Source organism: Anabas testudineus, chromosome 6 (assembly GCF_900324465.2).
Source record: "Anabas testudineus chromosome 6, fAnaTes1.2, whole genome shotgun sequence".
Lineage (NCBI taxonomy): Eukaryota > Metazoa > Chordata > Actinopteri > Anabantiformes > Anabantidae > Anabas > Anabas testudineus.
This window is the reverse complement of record NC_046615.1, coordinates 15,140,992-15,163,263: the sequence shown is the minus strand read 5'-3', so window position 1 is coordinate 15,163,263 and position 22,272 is coordinate 15,140,992. Positions and strand designations below refer to the sequence as shown.

The 22,272-nt window shown below is 38.3% G+C and overlaps 2 protein-coding genes across 2 annotated transcripts; both read left to right on the top strand.

The window, feature by feature from the left end:
* The first annotated feature begins 1,320 nt into the window (after positions 1–1,320).
* On the top strand, positions 1,321–8,861 carry gtf2h1 (general transcription factor IIH, polypeptide 1). The gene is made up of 15 exons (XM_026366638.2): positions 1,321–1,484; positions 1,918–2,086; positions 2,177–2,369; positions 3,093–3,258; positions 3,387–3,480; positions 4,877–5,026; positions 5,117–5,196; positions 5,276–5,409; positions 5,485–5,572; positions 5,659–5,747; positions 6,309–6,426; positions 7,119–7,209; positions 7,381–7,496; positions 7,949–8,041; positions 8,123–8,861. The coding sequence occupies exons 2-15, from the start codon at positions 1,933–1,935 to the stop codon at positions 8,207–8,209; spliced, it is 1,653 nt and encodes a 550-aa protein (XP_026222423.1). The 5' UTR covers positions 1,321–1,484; positions 1,918–1,932; the 3' UTR covers positions 8,210–8,861.
* Positions 8,862–9,523: 662 nt separating this feature from the next.
* On the top strand, positions 9,524–21,334 carry hps5 (HPS5 biogenesis of lysosomal organelles complex 2 subunit 2). Its single transcript, XM_026365704.1, has 23 exons — positions 9,524–9,690; positions 11,433–11,567; positions 11,803–11,913; positions 12,068–12,132; positions 12,282–12,474; positions 12,687–12,817; positions 13,205–13,423; positions 13,528–13,599; positions 13,771–13,859; positions 14,095–14,273; positions 14,982–15,140; positions 15,239–15,398; positions 16,336–16,453; positions 16,761–16,892; positions 17,074–17,142; positions 17,274–17,848; positions 18,327–18,447; positions 18,544–18,693; positions 18,790–18,909; positions 19,228–19,341; positions 19,667–19,773; positions 20,180–20,471; positions 20,895–21,334. The coding sequence occupies exons 2-23, from the start codon at positions 11,460–11,462 to the stop codon at positions 20,953–20,955; spliced, it is 3,345 nt and encodes a 1,114-aa protein (XP_026221489.1). The 5' UTR covers positions 9,524–9,690; positions 11,433–11,459; the 3' UTR covers positions 20,956–21,334.
* The last annotated feature ends 938 nt before the right edge of the window (positions 21,335–22,272 follow it).

The window sequence follows — 22,272 nt, the reverse complement described above, 5'->3', positions numbered from 1 at the left end:
ACACCAGTAGCAGTACAACAGTAATGGTAGTGCGCTATCTTGCACATTTTTATAGTATTTTTATACATAAATTTTAAATTTTAAATTAATTTCATCTTATTCGTGCTGAAGGTGCACCATCATAAACCTCATCAGAGCATTGTGTGTGTAGCCTATAGCCTTTTTCCTTCATACCAAGTACAAATAAGGAAACCAAGCAGTACTTGTTACATGTTGTTTTCTACATTAAAAACGCTACACTACATACTATGAATACACTACATTTTATTTATGGGAACACACCATGTGAGCAGAAAATTATCTAAAAATATTGAGGACACATGGTGCCTTTAATGGACAAAATCTAGTAACGTTTGCTGATGTTGGACCTACGTATCTGTGCAACCCACCCAACATCTGCAATTACTTATATCACCATAAGCTAATAGCTTTGACTACAGGTGTTGGTACTAAAATACTGGTTCTGACCCGCCTGTAAAAATCCCTTTTCACATTTCAGCTTTTAAGAGAAACAGATTAGACTAGACTTGCAGTTTTGAAGCCAATCTCTGGACTACTATTAACTTTTATATATACAACCCTACCAACTACTCTAAGGTGGCAAAACTATACTAACTCCTGCTCAAGTAAATTCCTTTGTTACAAGTTAAAGGACAAACTGAAATGTGCTTGAATTAAATAAGTACAAGTACTGGAAATTGAGAAATGAAGAACTTGATGTTGTTTGGAAAAATAAATGAACAAGTCTAGTCCAGGTTTGTTTGACATGTGCTGATAATATAACGATGATATACACTGCCTGTCCAAACAAAAGTCACACACTCTAATATTTCGTAGGACTGCTTTTAGCTTTGAATACAACATGCATACGCCCTCTGAATTATAATGGAATAAAAGCAAAAGTTGCTCTTTTAAACTACCCTATAAGCACTTCAAAATTGTCCTTAGAGAACAAATGTATTGCCCCACTACATCTGCCGTAACTGATGACTTTGGAAGCAAAACAAATAAATGAACCGAATTTAAAAGTGATAGATTCATTAATAAAATATCTATATTTGTATAGCCTACATTTTTTATTGGATACAAAAATAGGCCTACATTCATATTTGCAATTAACAAACCAAATTATTGTGATGGGTTTTTACAAAGGGCGCTATTTAAATTAATTAGTACAATAATGAGCAAAAATATTATAATTAGTAATACATTTACACTCTATTGTAGTTATTAATTAGATCTTGCTGAAGAGATTATCGCCCTCCGATTGGAACCTTTGTATCGTTTGATCCCACCGGACCGTTTTTAGTGTAACACAGCTCGGCAGTCATGTCGGCGCTGTAGTCAGGGCGCTCACTGTTAGAGTAGTCAAAATTCAGTTTAAAATAACGCATTCTTTAATTTTTATATGCCAGAGAACAATTAATCGGGATTATGCGTTGAGGGAAAGTGAAGTATTTGTTGCAGTGTTGATTAGTTTTGAGGTAAAGTAAGTTTTCTGCCGACTTCTCCCTCAGCCCTTTTCTTTTCTTGACTGTTAACATTAGCTAACGTACCACTGGTTAGCTAAGTTGGTGGTCAACACGGCTGTGGGTTGTCTGAGTTTAGATTATAATGTAGAAGATGATAAGGCAGCAGATTCAGTAAATTAATTCAGCTTGTTGTGTATTTAGCTAAAATCGTGCCTGTTCCTATTTCATAGTGCTTTATGTTTTAGTAAGTGCTCGCTTGTCTTGCTGCTGTTAACGCTGCTAATATAAAGTCTCTAACAGTCATTAAACGTCAAATAGTTGTTTGTGAGTTCACACTCCTTTATTTATAATGTCTGGATTATTCTTATATCTGTGCTATCCGATCATTGCTGCTGTGAAGGATATGATTAGTGGTGATAATCACTGAGAGTTTGTGTTTTCTCAGTTCTTATTTTGAGCCATGGCATCACTCTCAGAGGAGGTGCTGCTGGTGGTAAAAAAGGTTCGCCAGAGGAAACAGGATGGCACACTTTATCTGATGGCTGAACGCATAGCCTGGGGTCCAGAGGGCAAAGACCGCTTCACAGTCAGCCACTTATATGCAGATATTCGATGTAAGTACTGGAGACGACCAAGGTACAGCAACAGTGATAATATAGTGGTGGGTGGGTTCTCAAGCATTGTTTTATTTCTGCTCTGCACAGGTCAGAAGATCAGCCCGGACGGTAAAGCCAAAATTCAGCTGCAGCTGGTCCTCCACACTGGCGAGAGTACCACATTCCACTTTGCCAATGAGAGCAGTGCACTCAAAGACCGAGATGCTGCTAAGGAACTGCTGCAGCAGCTGCTGCCCAAGTTCAAGAAGAAGGCCAACAAGGAACTGGAGGAGAAAAACAGGTGAGAGTTTAGTCTAGTTTTCACAAGATTGTCCTTAAAAGATAAGTCTGGTAATGTTCTGTTTTTTTTTCTGCTGCTAACCAAGAATATGAAAAATCCAAAAACAAAAAGGACTCCAGCTTTTTCTCTGGTGTCAGTCCCTCACTTCCTAGCTCACCAAACTGATCCTAAACAAAAATACAACTATCTTGTTTAATTATTTTATATAAATAAAGAGTGCCCAGCTGATTTAGAAAAATGTATTTTATTTGGAACTAATTTACATGCTCAATAGTAACGTGGGCTTAGGAGTCCAAGCAGGTTGGAAAGTATAGATTTTTTTTTTTCATTAAATAATAATGGCACAGTGGAAAAACAGTCATATGTTGTTGTTTCTCTGAGATTGTATTTGCTTAATACGAAGGCCTGCTATGATCAGATGATCATTTATTGTTTTCACACAAATATAGAATAAAAAGTGGGGGTGCTAACTTTTTGTTATTATTTTTATTTTATAAGAGTAGAACCTACTGTCGATTTTGTTCTTATAATACCATGATGTAGTTTAAAAAACAATAAACTAGTACAGTCTTTGAACTTAGAAAATTAACAATAGCCTCATGGACAGCGGACTAATTATTGAAGCAGCCTGGGTTATGTGTCAAGCATTTACTTGGGTCAAAATTTTGTAAAAGCTGAAATGATCATCTTAAAATATTATTATGGGTTTTTTTTCTCCTGTAGGATGCTTCAAGAAGATCCAGTGCTTTTCCAGTTATATAAAGATCTCGTGGTGAGCCAGGTGATCAGTGCTGAGGAATTCTGGGCCAACAGGTTAGGAGGCATAAACAACACAGACTCTGCGCTGTACAACAATAAACAGGATGTTGGTATATCTGGAGCATTTCTGGTGAGTAGATTATACCTTTTATATCTATGCCTTACATTAAAGTAATCTTAAACATCATAATTTATTTATTATTGGATAAGCATTAACAACAAATTAGTAAATGTTGACTTCATTATCATCCATTATAGGCAGACATTAGACCTCAGACAGATGGCTGCAACGGACTGAGATATAATCTGACTGCTGACATTATTGAATCCATCTTCAGAACATACCCTGCAGGTAAAGAATTAAAGCTCCACTTTGAAGTTAGCCCATCAGTGTTAACACTAATAATGAACTAGGAAAAGACTGCTACAATCAAAGATTTTCATTTCAGCTAAGAATACTCCAGTTTTTACTGATTAACACACTGTCAGACAGAAAAGAGCAATTAAATTCAATTCAGTTTTATTTGTATAGCGCCAATTTACAACAGAAGTTATCTCAAGGCACTTTAGAGTGTAAGGTTTAAGACCTTACAGAAAATATTTATACAAAAAATTATAGAGAAAACCCAACAATCCCATTTGAGCAAGCTTTAGCCAACAGTGGAGAGGAAAAACTCCCTTTAGAGGAAGAAACCTCCAGCAGAACCAGGCTCATAGTGGGCGGCCATCTGCCTCGACCGGTTGGGGTGAGTGGAAAGAGAAGAGAGAAAAGAGCAGGCATTAAGACAACAACAAGCAGCAAGAACATTGGGCAGGTACTCTGGATTCTGGAGATGTCCAGCTCCAGGCCGAGGATACCTGCAGAAAAGTACAGAGAGAGGGAGACAGAGAGGAGGAAACACAACTACAGGAGAGAGAAGACACAAAGTTAATGACATGCAATGGTGGCATTTGCATTGATACAGGAGAAAGGAGAGAGGAGAGGAGCTCAGTGTATCAGTAGAGGTCCCCCAGCAGACTAAGCTATATCAGCATAACTAAGAGATGGTTCAGAGTCATCTGATCCATCTCTAACAATAAGCTTTATAAAAAAGGAAAGTTATAAGTCTAGTCTTAAATGTAGAGACGGTGTCTGCCTCCCGAACCTGAACTGGGAGCTGGTTCCACAGGAGAGGGGCTTGATAGCTAAAGGCTCTGCCTCCCATTCTACATTTGGAAACTCTAGGAACCACAAGTAAACCTGCAGTCTGAGAACGTAGAGTTCTGCTTGGAAGATATGGAACTATGGTCTTTAAGATAAGATGGAGCCTGATTATTAAGGGATTTATAAGTAAGGAGAAGAATTTTAAATTCAATTCTGGATTTTACAGGGAGCTAATGGAGAGAAGCTAACGTAGAAGAAATATGATCTATCTTGCTAATTCCAGTCAGAACTCTGGCTGCAGCATTTTGGATTAACTGGAGGCTTTTTAATGAGTTATTGGGACATCCCATTAATAAGGAATTACAATAGTCCAGTCTGGAAGTAACAAGTGCATGGACTAGTTTTTCAGCATCACTTTGGGACAGAATGCTCCTAATTTTAGCAATGTTTCTTTTTGCAATTGCTTTTTGAAACTAGCTGCTATTTGTCCTTAGCTAGACAATGTCTACTTTTCTGTTCAACTTGGTTGCTATTATTAAATATCCAACCGGTGCTCATCATTTTTAACTGAATATTAACATGTCAACATGCATTGTGCTTACAGTGAAGCAGAAGTATAGTGAAAATGTGCCTCATAACCTGACGGAGAAAGAGTTCTGGACCCGCTTTTTCCAGTCCCACTATTTTCACAGAGACCGCATCAACACGGGAACACAGGATATCTTCTCAGAGTGTGCCAAGCAGGATGAAAAAGGTAGGGGGATTTTGTAGTGTTGTCAGTACATGTTTTATTTGTTTGATGCAGTAAATGTCACTAGTACTTTTATTTAAATGTCTCTTGCAGGGTTAAAGTCTATGGTGGTTCAAGGAGTGAGGAATCCTTTGGTCGACCTCCTGTTGTTAGAGGATAAATCATTAGATGAGGTGAGATTATTTGCCACCTGCGGCCACACTATACTTTTCTTCATCTTCCTTCAACCTTGAACACTTTTCTGTGATACAGGGTTATGGAGTTTGCACAACAATGCCGTCAACTTCCAATGCAAGTAGGACGGTGAAGGAGAGCAGCAACTATGCCATTATAAAGCGGTTCAACCATCACAGTGCCATGGTGCTGGCAGCAGGCTCACGCAAAGGGTAAAGAAAATCCATAATAAAATCTGACCTACTCTTTGTTTTCATCTCTTTGCTAACTGCTTCAACTTTTTGTAGGGAAACGCTAACTGACCAAGCAAGTGAGACGAGCAGTACAGATGGAAACTCGAGGGATTCAGACTTCTTCCAACCTCCTCTAAAGAAGGTATGAGGGCTCCATAGCTAAACAGAAATATGCAAAATATACAAAATAACTGTTACTCTTTCTCAGACTGTTGCTTTTTTTTTTAGGTAAAATTACAAGAAGCCATAGAATTTGAGGATCTGCAAAGGGAAAACAAACCAAAAACAGTTGCATTAAATCTGAAGAAATCAGACAGGTACTGTTTTTATTTTCTTCTTTGTTCCTTACCGTTAACTCCTAATCACAGAGATTATTGAAGGAAACTCATAATGAATTTGGTTGATAAGTGAAGCTGAGAAAACTAAGTAGGTTTTTTTGCATTTTAGAGTTGCAGCCTCCAAATAGTTTTAATATCTACCTTTTTTTTAACTAGAATTGAAAGCCCCACGATTTAAAATATTTTGTGGTTTTTGCATCCAGAAATGAACTGAGATAATTTTGAGAAGGGGCTGTTGTGCTGTTGTTGTTGAGTCTCACTTCCCTCTGAATGGCTGATTCATTGCTTTATCTGTGACTTAAATTCAACATCACAATGTCACATTAGGACACAAAATGACTTTGCAGAGAGGGGAAATGATGCTTGTCTATTCTGCAGCCACTTTATGTTTTAAGCTGATTAAAAAAATAAAAAAGACATTTTTAGCCTTAATAGTTGTTGAAGAATTAATTCACTGGTTTATTCACTTAATCGTATCCAAGTGATGTGACTTAATAAAATGGTTTTCTTTTTTACTCTACATTTATCTTTTTTTATAAGGTATGCTCATGGTCCTGTGCCACTTCAGTCCCAACAGTATAAGACAAGCCAGGACATCATCAACTCGGTCAACTACATCCGGCATGAGATGGCCAATTACAAACCCAACCTCACTCAGGTTAGATTATACACTGTACACTGTCTACCTCATTAGTTAGATGGGTGCAGTTTAATGCAGTCATATAGAGCAGTGCTGCAATAGGTTTAAGGAGTTTAATGTTTAATGTTCCACTGATATATTCTCTCCTGAGGTTTCAGTTACTGATGGTGTGTACTGGACTACTGGTGTTTTTATACATGATGGGGCAGAATATTAGAAACATCTCTGAATATAAAGTACAAACATGATCACTAACAGAAATTACCACTTTTTTTGACGGTGTCAATAAAACCAAACTAAATATTCATTATCAGCATCATAAAAGTAGATTTTTGTGTTAGACTGCACTGGTGTGCCTAATAAAGTGGACACTGAAAGTATTTCTATATTTAATGTTCTGAATGTTTACATTTAAAGACATACCTTTGATAGGGTCTTGAAATCATTCTAACTAGTCAACATAGACGTACTACTGATAGCATATGATTAATTAACTCGATTCCTTCATATTTATTGTATCAGGTCATAAGATTTGGATTCAGTCTTGAAAATATTATAGATACAGCTAACAATAACCAAACCACAGGCCAAAAAAGCTCTTAAAAATCATGTGCATCTCAATGTGTTGCTTTTCTGTTGTGTTTTTAAGAAATTTAGATATAATCATTTTCAGTTTTCAGATTGTTTTGCCATTGTAATATTATGTGCAGGTGTTGTCCAGCTCAGCAGCTAGTTCTGCCATTGCAGCTCTTTCTCCAGGGGGTGTCCTAATGCAGGCAGGAGCACAGCAAGCCATAAATCGTAAGTGTGTTGCTAATTGGCATTAATGTAACTTGCTGTGAAGTGTGTGAGGTAGCTAAAATGCTGCCGAGCAACACAGTGAACTTTTAGTTCTCATTTGCAAACTCATTTGTTTGCAGCCTAAAATAATTTGACTTTTTTTTTCATGCATTATCTTTGTTTTTTTTCCAGAGATGGTACCCACTGAGGTTCAGGGAGAATTGAAGCATCTTTACGTAGCTGCTGGAGAGTTGTTGAGACACTTCTGGTCCTGTTTTCCTGTTAACACACCATTCTTGGAGGAGAAGGTGACTTATTTTTCACTTTACAGATTACAACCATAATTTTGGAAAGGAAAACATTCCTTTATACTTCTAATATTATATAGATTATTGCCGTGTGATATATATTGAGCAATATAAAACACACTTGTATTTAACAGTGCTGCCAACAGTGTAGCATCTATGAATGTAATAGAATCAGAAACCAGTTTATTGCCAGGTACAGTAAAGAACACTTTACAGTAATAGGTGCTATTGGTGTCAGTTGCTCACACAGAAACAAAAATAGTTATATATATATATATATATATATATATATAATATAACTAGTGTTACAGCACTGGGTTTAGTAAATACCTATTATTTACCTCCAGCATGTGTCATTATGCAGTAGATCTATAGTTTATATCATTATCTGATTCATCAAACTTTATTATTTTGATAATTTTCTATGGTTCTTTCCTTCTCATACTATTCAGGTAATTAAAATGAAGTCGAACCTTGAGAGATTTCAGATGACCAAGCTTTGTCCCTTTCAGGAAAAGATTCAGCGTCAGTACTTAAGTGCAAATGTAAGTAACAAAACTACTAACGTTGACACTGTGGCTGATACCAGCTGGCATATGTACTGAATCTTTTTGATGTTCCCACAGCTCACAGGGCACTTGGAGGAGATGTTGCAGACAGCCTATAACAAGTTCCACATTTGGCAAACCCGTCGGATGATGAGGAAAACCTGAGTTCTGATGACCTATCCAAAAGAGGACAAGGAAGACATTAAAGTATATGGACAAATGACCTGTGAGGGTCCAGACTGCTGTGAAGAGACCGTAGAGCACAGCCTAATGGATCATAGTCCACAAGGACTTAATGATGAGGATATAGAAGGACGCTGCTACATCCCCTAATTTCAGCAGAGACTAACTGCATCTCAGTCACAAATAACTGTAATTAGTGTCTTTCTCTTTTGTTTGTGTTTTCTCAGTGGTTGAAAGATTGACGTTGGTAATGCTTATACAGGTCTTTTAATATGTTGTAACATGACCAAATATCAGATGGAAATAGGAAAAATGCTCTCAGGACAACTGGCTGAGGTGTGAGATGCAAGCAGAGGACTGTCGATGTGTGTTTCCTCAGTGCACAGAGCAAAGAACGAAAGCTCAGACACACAAAGAGCACTCTCAGCACTGTCGACTTTTGAAACAAAGTTCCTGAAAATCTGAAGTAAAACGGGGAAGTGAATATAGCAATACTGTTAAGACATTTTACGCGCGAGTGCATTAGTGTGTGTGACTCAGATCACACCGTCACTGGTTTGTAATGTCTGCACTGGAGACAAAAATTTAACTGAATTAAAGTGAGGCATAAAATGTTTGTTCATGCCTACTGAAACTGCAGTATTCAATCACGTTTATGAACCTCAATGCACTTTAGTCTGGTACCAGTAAAGGGTAGCTTCACAGTTTTCAAGTTTTTTTTAAAACAAAACTCAGTGGTTTATGTTAACGTGTTAATAATTGATACTGTCCATGATTAGATCCCTTCCTGAAGCCCTTACAGTGGAAATTAAGAAACCACAGACGTTGTTCTGTGAGAAAATGGTTTATAATGAGGCGTCTACAGTCTAAGTTAGTAAAATCTGAAACCCTGTTGATTTATTCTGGAGGGATAGTAACAAAATAAGAGATTTTTAAACAAAAAGGCTGCAGGTCTTGACACAAGCCTTGGAAGGCTGGAGACTCATTTTGTTGTCAGATTTATTTATATACTTTGCACAGAAAGAGATTTGGATTTTGTCCACCACAGATAAGAAGCGTGGTCTGTTGTGATCTCTTACTGTATTAACTGGAAGATTGATCACAGCACCTCGTGAGTCATTGTTCATATGACACCTGATTAATATATAATTGAATAATGTGAATCCTTGTCGAGCAGTGTTACTTTTAAATCTAGGGGTTTGGACTTTTGTTGCTTCTGCAAATGTGTACCTTGCTCTGGATAATGTTTGGCGACGGTTTTAGTTTTCATTTTGACGAACACATCATGCAGCGCTGCTCTGCCAGGAAGTGCCCTCCCATCAGCTGAGCGCAGCGGTGACAAGCGTCGGCTGGCTCCCGTGAGGGTGGCGTGACTCTGACCGCTGACTTTCTCCTGGAGGACTCCACAAAACCAGGGATGTAAGACGGTGGTTTGTTTGTGGATTTGACACTCCGACTGTCCGGTGAGTTTAATAGAGAGAGCAGCGGCTGAATGATAACACGTCAGTTCAAGCTAGCATGTTTGCTAACCAGCTAATTGTAAATAGTGTGAACACGGTGACTGTGGGACGTGTTGGAGAACTGAATTAACAAGCTAAAGATTAGTCGTACCACTAGTAAACATGGCTTCAGACATTTAACATAGCCATGCTGTGCTTGTGTTATGTTTTTACAGCATTAGAGGTCGTATTAATGTTAGCTAGCAGCTACTTTAGTCAGAAACGTTAGAATCAGAGTCCACACACTGGTCCCGTGATGCCATAAATCGGCCGATTGAATTGACGCCTGTTAGTTGCTGCAACTTAATCTCGCCTTACATGTTGCTAATTAAGCGTCTAGCTAATTTAACTAGTTCACTAGTTAGGCTGCAGTAGCTATTAATATGTTTTTGTAACATCATCTAGTTGGTTAACTAAATAAGACCTGGTAACGTGAACGACCAATTAACGTGCTTTAATTAACGTTAGCTGGTTAATATTAGTAACAGCTAAGCTAATGGGAGCTAGTTAGTTAGGTCAGTAGTTAAAGTTAACTATGATAAAACACGACTGGTTAGGGTGAAGTTTAGGATAACTAGCCATTTTTACTCAGAACTACTGCAACTAGAAAACATTCAAAGATATAAAATATATCACTATTAACTTAAACTGATTGTTAGTAAACAAACAGATCAAAAGCCCTGATCTGATATGTGTCATGTGAACATCTATGGGTGGCTGTGGATCAGTTGACAGGACAGGTGACCATGAAGCCCAGGACTGTGGTTCCTCTTCCAGTTCCTTCTGGCCACATGTGAAAGTGTCTTCAGACACTTGGCAGCTGCCTTCCCACCAGAATTTCCCCCTGAAGTATAAATTATTATTGTTTCTGTTTCATTTCATGTATGAGTTGAAATTACATTTATATGGTAAAACTGTTTTTTTCTGAATTGCAGCTTGTTTTTTAAATCTAGTGTTTTATGGCTAATTTAATTTGTACTGTAAGTAAAGCATAGATTTACCAACTAACAGGACTCTTTAACATCGAGATCATTGCGGGACATTTTCAAAATTTTGCCTCAACTCTGTCCAGCAACTGTGTTTAGACCAGTATGTATTCAGCCTCGCCCTGAGACTTTTCCTGTTACAGTAGAGTGCCAACAAACAGAGGGTCTGAGGTCAGAGTTGACTGTTATTTTTCACATTTGTCTTGTGTCAACTACTTTAATGCAGAAAAAACATTCTCGCTTAAATGTTTCTCCTCACAGTATTATAAGTGCTCTAATTATCTGTAGTTTTGCTTCTGCTTCCTCATGTTAGTTCATGTGAGATCTCAAAAAGTAAATCAAAACTAACAACAATGTGTTCTATTGTATTTAACATAACTTTAACCTAAAACAGACTTTTGCATGTAAATGAATAATTCATTTAATTAAAAAATAGTTTCTTCTTCACACTGGTATTATGTTGAAATGTCAGCAAACATTTTACTAATATTCTTCAAGACCACAATCTTAACTCTTTACACAAGTTAGTCTTAAGAGGGGCTTTCTCCAGACAGAGACGGTGTAAAATGGAGTCATGACTGGTTAATTTGATAGGATGCGTGCACTACTGAAAGTCAGGTGATGCCACATGGCTAGGGGCTGCGTTTTGCAGGGAAGCAGAGTAGTGATGTAGTGCTGTGATATGACACCTCTTTTATAGTTTACTGACTTTCATTCCAGCTCTGTTTTGGAGGGTCACCAGTAAAGATGCCTCTGCTACCAGTTGTCCCAGAGAACCACAGTCACGTCCTAGCAGAGTTTGACTGCCTCGATCCACTCTTGTCTGCACTACGTTTAGATTCTGGCAGGCTCAAGGTAGGTTTCACCATCACATGTCTAAGTCAGTATTATTGTTAAATCAGTAAATGTAGGCAGTTCATGGTAATTTTTTGATATTCATTGGTATATTTGAAGTTACTGTAGTGCAGAGTGGAAAAATACCACTAACACAAGAAAACTATTTGTTTTTTCTTAGTGGGCTTGGATGGAAGAAAAATATCATGTCTCAAAAATGTCAGCTCTTTCTAAATTTGATTCTGTTGCGTTACAGTGTACCTGTTTGGCAGTGTCAAGGAAATGGCTTGCATTAGGAACCTCATCTGGAGGGTTACACCTGATTCAGAGGGAGGGCTGGAAACAAAGGCTTATTCTCACTCACAAGGTGACATATGACTGCATGTGTATTGTGTTAACATATTTTATTGTTCATTGTTTGTCGTTAACAGATACAGCAGCATGTGAAACAAAGTGTCTGTGTGTGTCACATTTGTCCACATTTACTTATGAATTCTAAATTGTGGGGTCTTTCTCTTTAGGAAGGATCAATCACTCAAGTGGCGTGTTGCCCTCAAGATGAAGACTTTGTTGCTGTTGCAACAAGGTGAGTTTTTCTGCGTGCTAAAGACATATCTGCCTTTATATGACATCCAGCCATCCTTCACCCTTCTCTCTTTCATTCCTACTCATCTCTGTGTTAAATGTGTTGTTGTTGACAGTGGTCACTATGTTTATTTCTCTTTCCTGTTCCAGTCAGGGTCTGGTTGTAGTGTGGGAGCTGCAACTGGAGAGGCGGGGTCGTCCAGAGAGAGTCAGCATGTCCTGGGAGCACAGAGGTCAGACCATTACAGCACTCTGCTGGGACACTAGTGCACTCAGAGTTTTTGCTGGGGACTCAGGAGGCAAGGTGTCCTTTCTCCGTGCAGGATCATCCAAGCTGGGCAAGGTATTATGTGTTAACAGTGAAATTTTCCTCTCTAATAACGTATTTAAAGTAATTGTTGCTTTTATGTGTAGACACTTAGTAAACACATGTATGGCTTTCAGCCTGCTGAATCCTTTAAGTCACAAGATAATGTTAATCAATCCACTGACTTCTCAAACTTGATCGTCATGAAATATAACAAATCAAAATGTGCTTTGTTGTTTTTTGCTTAGGGGTCAGCATTTGTTATCTTCCCTGTTCAAACTGTGACCACTGTTGACTCTAAAGTTGTTCAGCTTGGGTACCAAGATGGCCGCCTGCTTGTGTCTTCCCTCAGCCGCTGCTATCTGTGTGACACAGAGAAGTAAGTGCCAGTGTGGCTGCCTCTCTGATAGCACATCTTTAAGGACAGTGACACTTAAAGGGCCCACATTAATGCCCATTTATCAGCAAATACCTGCCCAGTGTCTTTGAGACACACGTTAAATCTGTATAGTAAAGCTAGTTTTTAATTATACATAGTATAAAGGACCAATTAGTATTGATGTTTTAAAAAGTGTTCCTGGATTTTTTGACTTGTACTAAATTCATTTTCTGTGATGAGCTACAACTAATTTCTCATTGTTACTAAATGTAGCATATTTATTCTATGTGTACCAGTAATTTCTCAAAGTGAAGCACATATAGGCAATAAGTGAACATCACAATTATTCATATTCTATTTGAACCTTCTGTCTTTACCTGTTTTCAGGGAGAAGTTCTGGCGCGTTGGAAATAAGGAGCGTGACGGGGAGTATGGGGCTTGTTTTTTTCCTCATAACAAGGGATTGTTAGTAGGTCAGCCACCCCTGCTGTTCTGTGCCCGCCCAGGGTCTCGAATATGGGAGGCCGGTTTTAATGGCGAGGTTCTGAGCACCCATCAGTTTAAACAGCTGCTGGCCTGTCCTCCTCTGCCTCTCATCACTTACAGGTTCTTATTTATTTAGTTATTTTTGTCTTTTGTAATAGATCAAACTCTTAAACTGCCTTTTATTTTCTACTTCTCTCTTTTTTTTTGTTCCTGATTTCTTACAGGAATGAGCCATATTACAATCCGATGCAGAAGAGCCCCCAGTCAATTGCCTTCCCTAAACTCCTTTATTTGGGGTAATGTTATCATCTGCTTTAGTAGATTTGTCATTCAATATTTTTTTATCGTACCTGTATCATTAAAAACAACACCCAAATATGTAAATCGTGTTATACATCCCTTCTAAAAAGTAACATGAGCACATGAGCCTGTCCCTTGACTAATTGGAACGACATTTCTCTGTGTAGAGACCAAAACTTGTTGACATGGACTCATTCAGCCATTTATATCTTCACACCTCAGAATGGACAAGTGCTTCTATGGACTGAAGTCAAAGGTGGGTTTCCTGTTTTTCCTTTGTGTTGTACAGTTGATTCTATGTACTCATGTACTTTTACTTATCATAATATTTAGTATTGTCCAGGTGTACAATTGTATTCTAATTATGAACACACACATTGTTTCCATGAACAGAATAATAATCGGGGAACTATGATAACAGCAATGAACACACATACTGTCGTTCCTTTTTTTACTGTCAACTAATCTTAACCGGTTTTGTGGTTTTGTAGACTTGGTAGATGTTGCCGTCTACCGCAGTGAGCTCTTTTGTCTCCATGGCAGTGGACATCTGTCCCACCTCTGCCTGCTATCTGCAGAACGCTGTGTTGAGCGTCTGCTGCGTAGAGAGTCCTGGCCTCTGGCTGCTGCTGTCTGTTGTATGTTCCAGCACACGATCACCACCAGCAGGGTAAGATAGCTTTTACCACCTTCTGTGAATAGTGAAACTTGACTTCCTTTCTTATCTGGGCTAAGCTTTCACATCACGACCATCAGTCTTACAAGGATAAATCACAGATTATACCTGTTCATGCTCTGATACAAATGACAAGTTTGTCACCTTGAATAGTGTGATCATAAAAAGAAACTAAAAAGTGCAGGTGTTTTTTAACTCTACTATATTTGAGGTTAAGATTATAATCTTCTTAACAGAGCAGATCTGTCTCTTTAAACACAGGTGATAGTGTGCATTAAACATATCAAATATACAAAAAGAAATTATATATATATATATATATATATATATATATATATATATATATATATATATATATATATATATATCTATATATATATCTATATATATATATATATACACATTTCTTTGTCTATTTATATATTATTTATCTCTATGTGGTGTGTGTGTGTATATTTCTATATATCATATATCTATATTCTCTGTATATATATGTATATGTATATGTGTGTGTGTATGTATATATATATATATGTATATGTATATATATATATATATGTTTGTTTGTTTTTTTAAATATATATATATATATATATATACATATATTTAAAATATATATATATCCAAACCTCTGAGTCTGGTAAACATAAACTTGATAGATCTCGATAGATTCATAAAATTAAGTCTAACCTCTTGATTTAGGCCAGGAAATCAATTCCCATCGACCGCCTCGAACATCTCAGGTCTCAGCTCAGTGTCACCACACACCTGGACCTTATTGGGCAGCTAGAGGAAGTCATCAGCAAAGTAGAGCCTCTGGACTCGGCCTCTAGCAGCCGCAGAAGCAGCATCTCCTCACATGTAAGTTCTAATATTGTTTGTGTATAATAATAAACTGAAGAAGGCAGATTCTGCAAACCTGGATACACATAACAAATCAGTGTGCTGACCTTCCCCAGGAGAGCTTCAACGTCCTGGACTGTGGAATCTATCGTGTAATCAGCCGCAGAGGAAGCCAGTCAGATGAGGAAACAGGCTCCCTCATTGCTCACTCCATCTCAGAGGAGGAACGACTCAAGGATTTCAGTTTTGTGCAGGAGGAAGATCAGGTGGATGCTGGTAAGAGGCATTTATATCAGTGTTGATCAGAAAACACGAAGCTACTGCAACTAGTACTACTTATAGTTGTTGTTTGTTTATAGTTGTTTGTGGTAACCGCTTTTTATTCTGCACACTCTCGCACAAATGAGAATAACCTGTAATGAGAATTCGCTGGCGTTTATGAAAGGTTCATAAACTAAAAAACTAAATTTCCTTTTTCAGTGAAAAAATCGCACCGAACTGGAAGAATGCAACTCGCATAACTCATTCACACACTTCCTTTGTTTTTCTTCTTTCTTTCTGTCTTTTCTAACTTGTTTCTGTTTGTCTGTGTGTTTGTAGCAGGAAAAAATGTCTTTTCTGCCTCTTCTGTGTTCAGTGTGAAAAGAGATTGAATCTATTTTCAGTTCTAAATATGCGACTTGATTAACATCCTTGAATAATATTAATTGATAAAAACACTTAACAGAAAAGAACATAATAGGAACATTTACAGCTGCTGCAAGATTGATTAGTCCAAAAGTGACTGTGAGACTTTAAATCTGTTGTCAGCAACAATCACATGTGCTTATTTGTTGTTTGTTTTTGTTGTTGTTTGCTACTAAAACTGTGTTTCAGGTTTGATTTGAAAAAAGAATAAATAAATGAAATCAGACATCAGATTTAAATATGTTGCTCTGCTGCTCCACTGGATTTGCTTCGACAGCTTGATGAATGCTTGATGAATGACGAACATCTCAACTTATAAAGTTTCCTGTCTGTTCCATTCTATCACACATAATCACTATTTTGGTTCTGTTTGCTTTGTTTTTTTGTTTTTCATGCAGCATTTGATTTAGAGTGGTGTCTGGTACCTTTACACCATTTGCTTGCATTTTGTACTCTTCCTGTCATCATGTCCCTCCACTCCATCCATCTGTGTTTTCCTCTGGCTCTTGCCCCCAACTTTATTCAGATCCACAGAGCAGTGAACGTATGGAGGCTGAGCGATCTGAGCAAGGCCTGCAGTTCCACCTTCCCCTCTCATTCCGCCCTAAACCCCCCCGCATCGCCCTGCAGGCCGTCAAAGAAAGGTGAACATTCAGGGAAACAAGCAGACTAAAGCAGAATAAAGAGAATAAGTTGGTTACTTCCCACAGTAATTAATGTGCAGCTGTTACATGGCTTACTTCCCCTTTCCACTGAATTTTTTTTTAAATTTCCATTGTTATATGTGCAGGTGTATGTGGTTTGTTCCATTTCTAAGCATCACAGTCAGTGATTTGTCATGAGGAGATTCACTGTTTTCTGTTCTGTTTGACTTGTTTGTTTTAAAGCAGTTAAATCATCAAATGTAAGCTTTTGGTGAAAGAAATATTTAAAACGGGTTCTTTTTCTCAGTGTTTCTAGTTTTGTTAAGAAGACAACAGAGAAAATCAACTCAGAGCTTTGGCAGCGACCTGAATTCAGAGAGAGCGCACAGGCAGAAATATCAGCCACCATAGTGCCATACTTAGAAGAAATGGAAAATGAGTAAGTAGATACCCACAAAACCAATCTCTACTGCAAACAGATTCATCTGTATGTTGGTATAAATGGGAAAAGAACTTTTGAAACTAGTCAGATTTAGAGATTTTACCTTTTTTATCTTTGTATTCAATTGTTCAATTAAAGAAAATCAGATAAAACCAGTGAAATAAATGTGATGTTACAGGGTTTATGATGAAATGCCTAACACAGAGGCTGACATGCAGGAACTTCGATCGGCAACAGACAGAGCAATGTAAGTACTGCTCACCACTGTGTTAGAATCACTACTGCATTACTTCACAAGCTTTTATCCAGTTTTCTAGCAGAAACTGAACTGTACTTTGGTATTTAAATGTCACAGATTTAACATTTTCCCAACCTCAGCTCTCAGAGTCAAGACCCTTTGGTTCTACTGGATCCAGTCCGCCTGGAAGAAACCCTGCTGGAATGGCTGCCTGTGCTGGAGCTAATACTTGGACCTGCAGAGCCTGGCTTAGCTAGTGCAGGTGATTCAATTACAGATGAAACAGGAGAGGAGCGAGATTATCTAAACGTGTCTTCAGAGCAACAAGAGGAGTCTTCCTGCTCATCAGGAGAACCAGCAGAGGGCGCTACACAGGAGAATAAAGAAGAGTCTCTGGATAATGTAGAAAAACTGGATCAGTGTGACTCCACTGAGAAGGCGCCTGAAGTTTCATGTGGGATCCCTCCAGAGCCTGTGCGGGTGGTGTCTCCCAAACCTGTACCATCAGATCTAATGGCCGATCTCACCCATCTGGCTACACTGTACACAGAGCTTAGCTGCTTCAGAAAGCATGTGGACGAGAAAGCAATGGGGTGCACGACCTTCCTTCGCCGCTACTTCTTCTTGCTGGACCAAGACCGCATGAGACGAATGTGTCTGCTGTGTTATCAGGAGCAGCCACAGGTGCAGCACTCTTTCATCGAAGCCATGCTAGGTCAGAAGGTTTTTATGTTTTATTTTGAGATTTCAAAATGTTGCGTAAAGAGGACACTTTACAAATAAAACATAATTAAAAATAAACATTAAAAATGTAATTAATTACTTAACAGCATTAATTCATTAATGCTTCTTGGTGGTTAGACTCTTACAAGCCAAACATTTCTAAATGCAGATCTGGTTAATTTAGAAAACATTTAATAACTGTAAGCAAATAATCACATATGAATAACAAAATCAGAATAAAAGAGAAACCTAGTTCTGTCACATAATCATGATTTAATTGATTGATTTATCTCATTTTAGTAGTAAAGTCCCTGTGAAAACATTAAACTGTAATTTTCAACAACAGTTTATAACCTGATTTCATCTGGTAACTCCACATTCATATAAAACTCTCATGCATCTCCGACAGACAATTTAGTTTTGTTTTAATATGTTTATTATAATATTAATATTTTTGTCTTTGTGAATAGAGCTCACTAGGTCCAGTAAAGTGGTGGAGGTTATTCAGAGGGCTGATATGCTGAGATCACTGCGCAGTCTGAAAGAGCTGCAGCCCTGGAACGCACCTCTTCTCCTCGCTCACTTACACAGGTTAGTGTGTGGTTGTACAAACCTTCTACAAATAATATACAGTGTAAGTTTTAATGGACCTTGTGAAGTTTCTAAAAGTTTACTCTTATTATCTAGGCTGTATGAGAAGCATGGTGAAGCAGCTGTACGCTCGTTCTCCCAGTTCTATCCAACAATAACTCCTGCTGATGTAATGATCATGGCACAGCAAAGCCACTTCCTGGCATATCTGGATAATCTGGTCCAATCACAAACTGAGGAGCACAGGTACATCCTCAGTACCATCCTCTTTCTTCTTTTTGTCAAATAAAAGAAAGAAAACGATCGTGCGTTGCTGAATCTTGCGGTCATGTCTTTCTCTAGGTTGTTATTTTTGCAGTCCCTGCTTGAACCAGAATCTCTGCGACAGGATTGGTTGGAGCTGGCACTTACCTGCGATGCTCCTCAACACTGTGATACCCTGACCCCTGATGGACAGCCCAGGTCTGGTTCATTAGTATGTTAAAAAAAAGTAAAATAGCATTTCTGTCCCTTAACTATGTGGCAACTAAGGTTGGCAGGTGTGGGGAAAAACTTAAAAGTACTTTTATTTCTAACCTTTATTCAAGGTATGAAGTTGAAGACAGACATGAAATTGAAAATAACTTTTATCACCATTTATATCTGGATGGATGTGAACTAAGCTTCTATCATGGGAACCTTTTACTAGAGGATTCCATTTATACCCAAGTGTGGCAAGAAGCTGAAGTGAAAGTCAAAAATAAGAATAACTGTAACTGTAAATTTCACTTTCTGCTGCAGGTGGCATTCACATTGTTTCAGTTGGGGTTATGGACGCCTCCTGTCTCTGCTTATTCGTCTTCCTGCAGACCTGTCGTCCAAGCAGAAGATGGCAGAGAGTTGCCGCAGTCATGGGTATGTCTAATTTCCTTAGTCTATAAGGAACAAATCATATTACGCTGTTAATGACAGTGTTTGGTAGTGTGATTGTCACACTGACCTGTAAAGTATATCCTGTATGGGGTCCCACCTTTTAACAGTTGTTATAACAATCCAACATAAAGCCAATTAAAATCTGGAGAAATTAATGATTGACTGTATTATCAGCACCGTTGCTCTGTTAGTTTGGAGACACAGGTATCAATACCGTTGGTGTGTGATAACCACAGGGATTTAATAAAGTCCAATAACAGCACAATAACTGTATTACTTATGGAGAACTTAATGTGTGTCTACACAGGTACTGGACAGGCTACCTCTACCTCTGCCGTGAGCTGCAGCGTCGCACAGAAGCGTTCTGCACCATCTGTCAGCTGGATGACATCAGCCTCCTGGAGGAACCTGAGGGTAAATCTGATTTAAAAATGTTTCAATGGAGCTGTAATCAGCTACAGAAAAACAGGTTACAGTGGGATGTGTGACAAGCTCTGTTTGGGTTGTTTCTCAAATAAATAATGTATTACACAATGTTACTTTTTAAAGAAAGTAATGAATTACTTTACTTTCTACATAGAATAGTAATGGTAAGTTGTTGCGCTGCTTGTTGCATTACTACACAATATCTGTCTCAACTGTTTAAGCTGGAATCACTATCGCAGTTCAGGATCACTGCAGTTGATTTTATCTGTTAAACCTCATATTAAAAAGGCTTTATGACATGTATGCTTTTGTAGTAACACTGATCACTTGTTTGACACAATGATTGGTGCAAACCGATCCATATTTACAGTCTGCTCCATATTAAATTCTCCAGGTGTTGAGCCACAGACCTTGGATGAGTGGAAGCTCTTGATTCACATGTCTCAGCAGTGCAGCAGTCTGGGAGATTCAGAGCAGGTGGCAGGTGTGAATGGGAGCAGCCGGTCCAATGGCTCAGCAGACTGTGGAGGGAAGGTCACCCCAGAGAACCTGACGCTGATGCTGGCTAGAACAGCTGGGCCCGACCGAGCTCTGGCCATCCTGGAGGAGTGCGTGATGCAGCTGGATCTTTCCCCTCACTCCAAACTGGTCTGTGAACTTCTGAGAGTCACAGAGAAGAGGCAGAGGTGGGCGTTAGAGCAGATTATCAAACTTGAAAGAACAGAAGAAGATTTTTTTTACACATAAACAATAAAAATCCACAAAACAACAAATCCAAAAATGTCCATCTGGATTTCTTGTGGCTTCTGACTAATGTGGGGGATTTTCTGATATGTTGTGATTCTGTTAATTGAATGCAGCCTTAACATACTGGAGAAAATGTTGTTTTCAGCCTTTTTCTGTGTTTCTCAGTTGTTTGGGGCATGTGACAGTGAAAAGTCCTGTTTTATAAGTAGAATTAAAAAAAGAAAAAACTGTGTGAATAACGTCCTACAATTTGGGGGCTGTTTTTCTTTTAGTCTAATAACTGGTATTTACTTTATCTTTAAGGCAGTGCTTAGTACTGTACTTGCAGTGCAAGTACTAAAATTATTTTTTTTCTGTTTCAGGGCAATGATCCAGACGATGCTCGAGCGTTGCGATCGGTTCCTGTGGTCTCAGCATGCCTAACTCCAGATCAACACTGTTTGGTTTGTTAACTAACATGTATGTAAGTCTCCTCTAACTGCTGCGAAACTGTAATTAATTTATGCTCTGCAATATTTATTAAACCTCCCAATGCAAATACACGTACTGATCTTCCCAGTATTATGTTTTTAACTTTAAAGTCATGGACCTTTCTAGTATCATTCGATTTACTTACTTAACAAGATCAAGGCGTGACTAGAGGTTCTTATCACATTTTGTGTTTTTATTGATTCTAATGACAAAATGTACAGGTAGTAAAATGTTTCATGTTCTGCTATGTCAACAATTTAACACTCAATAGTAAGAAGGAATGTGACCAGGTAAAATAATGTGAATAAAATTCTCTGTATTAAACATTAAATATTGTTCTGTTGTATTTGTTGTGGAACAAAGATTTTGATTCGTTTCCATTTCAATACATTACACAGACGCCCAGTGAACAAACGGTTTTAGTTTTCGTTTGCTGAGCTTTAGAATAGGTTTCAGCAGCAGTAGATGATTAGACAACAATGATAACAATTAATAACAACCTAATGAAATGGGACTGATGACTCACTTGATTGTATCATTCACCTGCAGCATCAAAGGGAAAAGAGTGGGCAGGGGGGGTCCTGCTGCTTCACATCTGAGCTTTACAGATGCACTTCAATTGTCAACAGCACTTGTTTTCTCGTTGTTTCCCTGAATCCTTGTTAGCTCATCTTCCAGCTCGGTGTCACTGGCTCAGGAGTGATCAGATAAAACAGGCATTTTGGCAAATACACAAACAGACTTGTGATAAAAATGACCCCGAAAATCTGAACTTAATGAGTCATTGTGAAATTCTATTTGCGTAAGACGTAAAAATAACAAAGTAACCTGTGTGTTCGGTCCCCTCGTTGTGGCAGCTGCTCGGACACCTGAGTTTGGCTGGTGCTACAATCATACATATTTCCTCTTCTGTGAAAAGATGCATTGAATTGTTTAATTTATTTCAAATCATGATTTGACAGAAGGTTTTCATCATGGGTGGGAAGACAGAAGTCAATTTGATTTATTAGGTCGAGGTTTTTGATGTAGCGCTCCTGTCAACAGAATGATAGATAAGGGGATTCTGCACATACCTGTTGGCTCTGCTGCCTCTGTATAAATGGCAACCTCGACGCTCTGAGCCGAACACACACCGACACACACACCTACCTGATGGCGCTCAAGATGAGTCGCTGTGAGTGCAGAGTGAGATAGTATTAGCATGATTAGTGTTCTCTCTCTGAAGTGAGTCCTTTCTGCGCTGGTTATAACGTTCTAGATGGACACAGC